The 9,269-nt window shown below is 37.1% G+C and overlaps 1 protein-coding gene across 2 annotated transcripts; it reads left to right on the top strand.

Moving 5' to 3' along the window:
- Positions 1-148: 148 nt before the first annotated feature.
- Positions 149-8,921, top strand: LOC116325645 (ras-related protein Rab-27B-like). Of its 2 annotated transcripts, XM_039621251.1 has the most exons (6): positions 149-837; positions 1,532-1,704; positions 3,047-3,132; positions 5,565-5,668; positions 5,808-5,931; positions 7,103-8,921. In XM_039621251.1, the coding sequence occupies exons 2-6, from the start codon at positions 1,552-1,554 to the stop codon at positions 7,290-7,292; spliced, it is 657 nt and encodes a 218-aa protein (XP_039477185.1). In that variant the 5' UTR covers positions 149-837; positions 1,532-1,551; the 3' UTR covers positions 7,293-8,921. The 2 variants fall into 2 exon arrangements, with proteins under 2 accessions (XP_039477185.1, XP_031602466.1); XM_031746606.2 differs by having other exon boundaries at positions 149-1,704.
- The last annotated feature ends 348 nt before the right edge of the window (positions 8,922-9,269 follow it).

Consider the following 9,269-nt stretch of genomic DNA (forward strand, 5'->3'; position numbering starts at 1 on the left):
GTGTGATATATTTACCCTGTGTATAAAATATATGTTATATCATACAGAAAATTATAACAGTAGATGTTCATATTAAACATGGTCAAACCATTTTTTGTGAGAGGCAGCCAATCAGAGGGTAGATCACATAAAGGAAGGGGGACTTTAAAAGGAGGGGCGCTAAAACACCTTTATGCAGCCTGTGAATAAGCTTTTAATCCTGCTTTTAACTGTTTAAGTTTATACAGAAAAGATACAGAAACTGCCCAGCAATAAAGGAGGAAATTAACTGATTCCATCAATGATCAGTAGTTAAGCTCAATAATGGAATAACTAAACTATAGCCTTAAAAATGAGCGCTGAGTATGAGCAGAAAGCCTCACTTCCGACACTGATTTACTGATTAACCTGGCAGTGCTAATTAATGATATTTAAAGTTCTCAGATGTATATTTCAGTTCTTTTTTTGTACCACAGCACATATAAGTGACATAGTTTTCCTTTTTAGAAATAAAACCTTTTTATAAAACTTAAAAACGTCTACAGGCTGCTTTGCTTTTAGAAGCAGGATTACTTCACTGAGCCTCCAGACGTGAGGCCCGTTTTTTTGGTTGGACCATTTCCACTTAAATCCACAGACAATCCAGTGTTCAAAGAGCCCTTTTTCCTCATAAATAACAGCGGAAAACACAAGGGTCTGTAAACACAGCAGCAGCTGGTTATAAACTCCTCCCTGGATCACATGTAACACGGGGGAAAGGTTCAGGCTATGCAATGTACCATCGAATGATGATAGTGGTTATTAAGAACAAGCGGTGCGACTTGTGAACGGATGTTTTCATTTTCTCCAGGTAGACTGGTAAGATTTTATTGTTAGTTTTAATGGTTTGTGTGTGCTGAGGGTGTATTACTGGTGTTTGGACTATTTAGAAAATTACTAAAGTAATGTTTTGTATTAATCTAGTAAATCTTTTTGTTAATCATTAGAGGGTTAATTAAGCAGCATCCTTCTCACTTGATTGATAAGATATGGTATTATCTCTTTTAATATATCTTTTTTTTAAGTACATAAGGGAGTAAGGAAAATACTTTTAACTATTTTGCATCATTAAATGGGATATCCCATCCTGCCTTTATTGACCTAGCCCCAGCTGACAGTGTAAGCAAAGCATTGCGATGACAGAGTAGCATCATGCAGTGTTGAGCTGTCTGCCCATAGCTCTTTAGGTCAATAAAAGGAGTTCTGTGTGCCAAACAAGCTGGGTTTTGCTAAGCAAAGTTAGAGAAAACTCTGGAGAGGCATTTGACTGCTCATGTGGAAGCCAGCTCCAGTCATGTGCTAGTCCTTCTCTGATCAGCGCCTAATGAGTGGGGAGTTATGACGTCCTGCTAAGCCTGTGTGATGGTCCTACAGCCTCAGACTGAGAACTGCAGCTTAGGTTGAAGAATTTAACCTTATAAGTTGTTATTTTCCCACATGTGTCTCAACTCTCATGGTTTGGGACATGTGAAAACCAGCAAAGCGTTGTACTGTGAGCTCAACTCTGTGGCAGGTTCAGCACTCAGCTGCACAATGGCTAACTGGGACTATGACTATCTGATCAAGCTGCTGGCTCTGGGGGACTCGGGAGTGGGAAAAACCACCTTCCTCTACAGGTACACTGACAACAAGTTCAACCGCAAATTCACAACCACAGTGGGCATCGACTTCAGGGAAAAGAGAGTGGTGAGTACATGTTAATGGCATTTAAATTATAGGGAAAAAAACATTTCCAAAAACTCAGTAAGGCCAGGTAGATTTATCTTTTTAAGTATTTTATAGTAATTGGCTTATAATGTTTGATACAGAAATAAGTGGCCATTAACCTTTAATAGAGTACACAACAAATTATTATTTGTCAGGTTAATGTGGGATCACCAGAGTCAAGAAAGCATTCTAGTGGGCATTTATTGTAGGAAACATAAAAGAAACAAAGATATTTTAGAAAGGATGACCCCCAGACTCACTCCAATATTTATCTCCACCACTGAAATCTGCATCTTTAGTATCAAATGTTATTTTAAAAAGTTTTGTTGTCTTTATGTTAACAGTCATATGTTGTATTTTTTTGTTTGTTTGTTTGTTTCACTGACTTCTTGCAGCAAGTCACAATAAGTTGAGGCGTTCGGGTTGCTCTATTTATTGCTCATTTATTGAAACTATTTTAAATTTTACAAGAACTGTAGAATCTCTCAGACAGATCCCCCAAAACCTGGTTTTTCAAATCAGCGGAGACAAAAAAGAAAGACAAACAAAAATCTGCAAATACTCACTGGACTGAAAAACTACCTCGATCTGAGAGTGTTCTTCTTACTTAAAACAATAATAAAGAAAAGTATGACTATAGAGGGTAAAATTATTTTTTCGCTTCATCGTCTGTTAGAAAAAAAATGTGTTATAACTCAGGTTGTTAGTTACATGGTAATAACACTGTATTGAAGAAAATCTGACTGAATAACTGATACACAGAACAAAATCCAAAATAAGGCCAGTTAAATGGGGGTTTGCCAAACTCGTCTTAGGGAAATGATTAAAACAAAATAGAGAATTATAAACCAAAAGTTTAATACTTCCTTCTTGAAAAAATATAACAAAGAACAAAATTAAATCCTGTAAATCCTTAGTAAGTAAAACCATGGTTTTAAAGCTGAAGTAGCAACCCTAAATGTATTTTTCCTGATATAATCAATTATACTCAAAATGCTAGGTTTTTGTGTTATATGGAAATCTCTGTAGTCAAGTCTGTAGCCAAGAGAAAAAAGACATGAAACTAAAAACATTAGTGTGGTATTATGTTGCCAGTGCAGCTATGGCCATGTTGAGTTTTGTCCATAAAGTAGACCTGTTATATCAAATCATTTATTTTGCTTGATTCCTGTCATGAGTGTAACTGTGTTGCATCCGTCCACTCTTCCTGCTAATCACAAAGAAATGACACAAAACATAAAATAGAAATGTGTAATTTGGTTTGGATGTGGAGCATTTTGAACTTTTTGGGTTGATTACTGGGCTCTGTGCATTGCTTTAGGTTTATACGGGGACAGGTGTAGATGGGGCAACTGAGAAGAACTTCAGAGTTCACCTTCAGCTCTGGGACACAGCAGGACAAGAGAGGTAATTATGAAACTTTTCTTTGTTTCATAATTAATAGTTAATATTTCATAAATAAGTGTGTTTGTGGAGGATCAAAACATTATTTATCATTTTAAAAATCTTTGTGCATGATAATTAATTCCTCATACGTGGTTTAAACCCATCACATCATTCATAATGCTCATGCATGTAGTCCATTTCATGTCGGGAATGGATTTTGCCTGGAAATAAGATTTTTTCCACTTCCATATAACTATCTATATAACTTTTTATGTCTGGCTTTCTTCTTACATCCATAAGATCAAAGACGACCAAAAATCAATTTTGTAATTGAGCAAAACTGAACATTTCTTACTTTGGTGAAATCCCAGTGGTCATGTAAAATATAAAATAATCATTTTGTGACAAATTAAATTAAAACCTGAGAATAAATTATCAGAAAGTGAGTTTATATGCTCTTATATTCTATTACCAAAACATTTTTCTGCTAACACAAACTATAAGTAGGCCCTATTGAAGTATGCATTGTTAACCTCCTCAGTTAAGTGTAGAAACAAAGGTTTATGAGTTTGCCTGAGCACTGATATGGTAACAAATACAGTATTATTTAAAGGCACAATGAGGCAGCTGTTGTTGGGATTTGGTACTGTGTTAATAAAACTGAACTGAACTGAACAAAAACTTATTTCTTTTAAAAAAAAACTTAAATTGTAGGCTTTTTCCTTGTTTGTTTGAACTTTGAACTGAACTACAGTCCTGAGTGTTTTTAATTTCTGTTTATGGATATTTAAGTTTGCTGTGTAAAGATTTTAAATCCTTAACTCAAGCAGCTCAGTGAAATGTAAGCAAATGCTGATTTGCACTAAAATCAGATAAATACTTCAAATTCTCTCTGGCCTGATGCCAACACTACAGGAAATACAGAGTCTCGAAAAAATGTATATTTCAATTTAAGGTCCTTGTGGAAACGTGAGCCAGAATATTGAGACATTCAACTGATTTCAATCCTGTAAACTACTAATTACACCCCATGATTCAGTGTCTTCTAGAACTACCCGTAGCAGCAATAACTTGAAGTTACTTCAGTCATTTTCTGTATGATTGCATCAGCCTATCACATTGTTATGTTTTGAGCCACTCTTCTTTACAATACTGCGCTGAAGTTTGCTGGCATTTCTTTATGCACAACTCAAATAATGTCCTGTATTTGTCTGAACTTTAGCCCATTGCAGCATCTTGATTCTTTTTCACCTATTTTATTATTATTGTTGTTGTTGTTCTGTTGTATAATTCAGTTTCAACCAGACTTTAGCTGTCAGGCACACAATACTTTGGTATGCAGAGGATTTCATGATTGACTAAATGACTGCAAGGTGCCCAGTTCCTGTGGTTGCAAAACAACCTTAAATCTTCACCCCTCCATCGACAGTCTTGACAGGTGGTATAAGGTGTTTGCCTTGATATGCTGTGTTTGTTTTTCTCTAAGCTAAACACAGCATATTGTGCATTATGGACAAACATCTCCGCTTTGGTCTCATCTGTCCAAAAGATATTCTTCCTGACATCTTGTCATTTGTTCTGACATGTTCTTTTTAGAGAGAACAACTCTTCCACATAAGCCACACTTGTTCAGTCTTTTGCTTATTGTATTGTCATAAGCTTTGGCATACTAACTGAGGCCTGTAGAGTCTGCGATGTAGCACTTGTCTGAATTTGTTGTTTGATCTGAGAGAGATTGTAGGATTGCACTAAAGCATCCCTCGATGCTCCAGACCAGCAAAATGCAATAGATTCTGCATTTAAAAAGGTCCTCACACTTGCTGATGATCAGCTGATTAAGTGTATTTGATTAGCAGCCCCCTGCTGCTACTTACCTTCCTGTAGAAGCACTAAAGGTGTATTCAGTCAAGTCACTCAAGTCCTTGCTTGAGTGTAGCCACTCTGATTTCACCCACTTGTTACTGAAGTCCTATTTCTTTGAGCCCTCTCCATCATAGCTTTATGAAACCAGACACCATGTGTACAAAATCCCACAGACTTTATCAAGGATGCCACACGCTCATAAGGTAGTGGCTCAGCCTAAAGCACACTTTTATCATCCTACTTAATGTTACACTACGACTTGAAACTAGTGATGAAGACCATAAAATGGGATAAACTTTGCTGAGGTCACTGAAAAACCAAACTGAAAGCTATTTTCTCTTCTTGGAACCAGAGTAGTTAGAAACAATGCAAGTAGCATCTTCCATCTTTTATATCTGTACATATATCAGTCTGTGCTAAGAAAAAACAATTTTAGCCTTGTGGGTCTGCTGGGGATGGAGTTACAGAAATCCCAAACACCAGTAGGATTCTTGGGACCGTGAATGTTGTATTGTATTTAAATCCATTCAGCAGGTGCTTACACATGTTGGTTTGACATCTGCTTTCTAAAAAAATCTGCTTTTTTTTAGATTCCGCAGCCTCACCACAGCTTTCTTCCGAGATGCCATGGGATTCCTGTTGATGTTTGACTTGACCAATCAGCAAAGTTTCCTCAATGTCAGAAACTGGATGAGTATGTTTCCCCTGAACCCCCTGTTCTGCTTCCAATCAATATGTTTAATTTTATGTTGCTGCACAGATAATAATCTCGACTGATTCTGAGTTTCTGCTCATGTCTGCTGAGGCTTTACGTGACTTCCTCTGTGTTTCAGGTCAGCTGCAGGCCAACGCGTACTGTGAGAGTCCAGATGTGGTGTTGGTGGGCACCAAGGCAGACGTCAGAGACATGAGAAGTGTTCACGCCAGGCAAGCCAGAGATCTGGCAGACAGATATGGGTAAGGCCTCACAAACACTCTATTAATCCTAAAAAATATGTCTGTACCCATAAAGAGACATAATAGTGTACTTTCATTCTTGTTTTTTCTTGTTTTTTTTCCTCTGTGCAAACATAAATATGGCTGCTGTTTGTTTGTTTATTAATACTGCCATGGTATTAAATTAATAACCAAACTTCATGTGACAACAGTTTACAGTTTTGTGTATGACTTTTATTGACCTTATGTCCTGTTTTATTTTTTTATATTCAGAAGACTTATTAAGCCTGACGTTCTACCACATTAAACATAAAGAAACTGTAAGATTATGTTGCTATTGTTCTGTGGTAAATTATTATTTTATGAATTGTTTTTACTCGTTTTAGCTTCTCCCAGTTTAGTAGATCTCTCAAAAGATTTTCTCTTGACCTTCATACATTATCACCTGATTCTAGTAGCGATGCCAAGTGTACAACATAAAAAAGACATCCAGTGTGTCCTACTAGATTTCCTGCAGATTTATAAATGACAGATGAGAAGGGGATAACTTTTGGACTTTTTGCTGATTTGTGCACAATATCCGTTATTATGAATAGATGAAAGTGGTTGCCTGAACTGATGAGTTCATTTGAGCCAGAGGTGTGAATTATCCCGAACGAGACCCCATTTTCCAAGCTGGGGCCCAAAGGGGCTTTTCAGCATGACCTACAAATACAAACTGACAGTGGGATCATTATATTTTTTCAGCCTAATGGCTGAGAAAGACATTATCAGCAAGACCAAAACAAAATGACACTTTATTAAAATTGTTTGCTATCACTACTCTGGTGCTATCCTTTTACATTTAAAATTTAATATGATTTTATATTTATATAGCTTCATCTGGTAACTGTGACTTCTTCATCAAAGATCAAGTTTGTGTTTTCCACAGGTTCATGCTGAGTTAATGAGTTCAGATTAGAAATTATTTTCTCTTTTCCTTGAAGATGACAGAAATCTAGTTTTAATTCTGCCACCATAAGATGGTGCTGGTCAACAGTTTTCCCTGATCTTGGATCTGTAAAAAAAAAAAAAAAAAAAATTTACATAAAGACTCATTTTGGATTGTAAAACAATAAGCAGTTTTAGATGCTAATCATTTCTAAGATCAGCTCATGTTTTTTTTTTTTGTCTTGTTCCACATTCTCCTAAGCATCCCTTACTTTGAGACAAGTGCAGTGACGGGTGCTGATGTGGAGCTGGCGGTGACCACCCTGCTGGATTTGGTGATGAAGAGGATGGAGCAGAGCACATACGGGGGCCAAGGCTCAGAACCCAATGGGAGTCCTGTCTCCAGCCATGAAGTGGAGGAGGCATCTGTAAGGAGGAGGTGTGCCTGCTGATGTTGCAACCACCAGCTCCTCTTTTCTCTTTTACACCATATATCACTGCATTCTGAGATCCTACCATTTTCTCGAGATCTACAACACTGCCTGTGAAATGAGACGTTCATGTACAGTGTGGGCTTATATTTTGCTTGGTTTTAGGATCTCAAATGTAGAAGAGCTTGAGAAAGTTTCATTTAAAGCATTATTATTGTTACAGTATAACTTCGTCTTGTATTGTTATTTATTCACATACTTTGTATTGTCAGAAACAACATAAAAGAGAACTGCAAAATGAAACAACTGTATGTCCACTTATAAAAAACTGCAGTACTATGTAGAAGTCTTGAACCCCTTATTTCTTTATATTTTGCATCCAAGGAGCCAAACTTTCTTATAATGTTGGTCTTTACTTTCTGAAGGTTATTCAAAGTTTTTCTTTGGACACTGGCTGTTTTTAACACGATTTCAGAAGAATGTTTTTTTAAGCCACTTTAGCCTGACTTATAATCATTCAACTGTAAAATATGCAACTCAACAGACGAGCCAGGGTTGTGTCTACACATAACAGACAACTTAGCAAATAACCAGTGAAAACCTGTGTCTTTCAAGCTCTTTACGATTGAAAACTCAATTTTTACTTTTTAAACTGTATTTCCATACATGTCTGGACATATTTCAAAAACATTCCTGGCCTTTATTCCCATTTTCCAAGTAAAATAGTGGTATAAAGACTTACACAGCACTGTGAACAGGTAAAATGTTGGCTCTTTTGACATGTTTGTACAAACACACCACAGATAAAGATATGGGTTCAAACAAATGCCCCAGAGTAATTTTCATCATTCAAATAAATGATTAAAAATATAGATAGATACAAGACAGATGAAAAAAGTAAGTACACTGATACATTTATCTTTCTTTAAGTGTAAAATAAGGTGGATGGGTTACTAGTGTTTTGAAGAACTTTATGCAGTGATATTTAAACATGTGGTCTGTCTTATTTAAACGTTTGACATCTTGGGTGTGTTCTGTTTGTCATTGAACTGTGTGGTGTCAGTATCTGAAGAACTCTCAGACTTCCTACAGAAACCTATGAAATCTTTGAAATAATCATTCCACTGTAAAGTAAATCATATACCAGTGGCAAATATAGTCCTCAAAACTCAGTCATAGTATGTGCAGATAACTGTGTGTGTGTGTGTGTATGGGTTACTCCCCATAGGGAAATTACTCCTCTGTATTTAACCCATTCACCCAGTGAAGCAGTGGGCAGCCACCAATGCAGCGCCTGGGGAGCAGTGCGTAGGGACGGTACCTTGCTCGGGGGTACCTCAGGGTAGCCGCTCTGTGGAGTCGAACCCCCGACCTTCCAATCATGGGGCAACCACTCTACCTACTGGGCATACAAAATCTAGGAAAGAGAAGACCAAAGGGTGCTTTCCAGAGGAAAGTCATACTAAGTGTGATGCATGGTGTTGGAAATTTTCTGGTCTGGGGTTGCTTTGCTGCCTCAGGCAGCTGGTAGTCAATGATTCCACTCAGTCACAGATAATGTGAGGAAAGTTGTCTAAAAGTGGAAGTTAAAATTATCCAAAGCCACTAACTGTATATAAAAGATGGACATAGCCTCTGGCTCTGAATGCCAATACAGACTAACAATTCCAACAGACTTCCAGTTCCAAAGAAGTTTTTTGGGGGAAAGGCCCTTGGCTCTCAATAAACATTTTCTTGATTAATTTATGGGTTGGGGCTTAAAATGTAATATTTGTAATATAAGGTTTTTGATTTAAAAACTGTAAATCCTATTGTAGTCAGATCCAACGCTGGGCTTGTAAGGTGTAGTTTTAAAAAGGTGTAATAGCAATGGTGAAAATACCCAGTGTGGGGCTTTACAAGAGGACTTCACTAGCCACTTATATACAGTCTATGTGTGTCCTAAGCACCACTGCAAATCCACCCAGAAATGGTTGGAGGGTTAACAACAGTGTGAAA

Source organism: Oreochromis aureus, linkage group 12 (assembly GCF_013358895.1).
Source record: "Oreochromis aureus strain Israel breed Guangdong linkage group 12, ZZ_aureus, whole genome shotgun sequence".
NCBI classification, from domain to species: Eukaryota; Metazoa; Chordata; class Actinopteri; order Cichliformes; family Cichlidae; genus Oreochromis; species Oreochromis aureus.

Coding starts and splice junctions, on each gene's coding strand:
- LOC116325645 (XM_031746606.2), top strand. CDS start 1,456: ATGTGTCTCAACTCTCATGGTTTGGGACATGTGAAAACCAGCAAAGCG. Junction 3,133..5,564: donor GACACAGCAGGACAAGAGAG/GTAATTATGAAA, acceptor GCTTTTTTTTAG/ATTCCGCAGCCTCACCACAG. Junction 5,669..5,807: donor CAATGTCAGAAACTGGATGA/GTATGTTTCCCC, acceptor TCTGTGTTTCAG/GTCAGCTGCAGGCCAACGCG.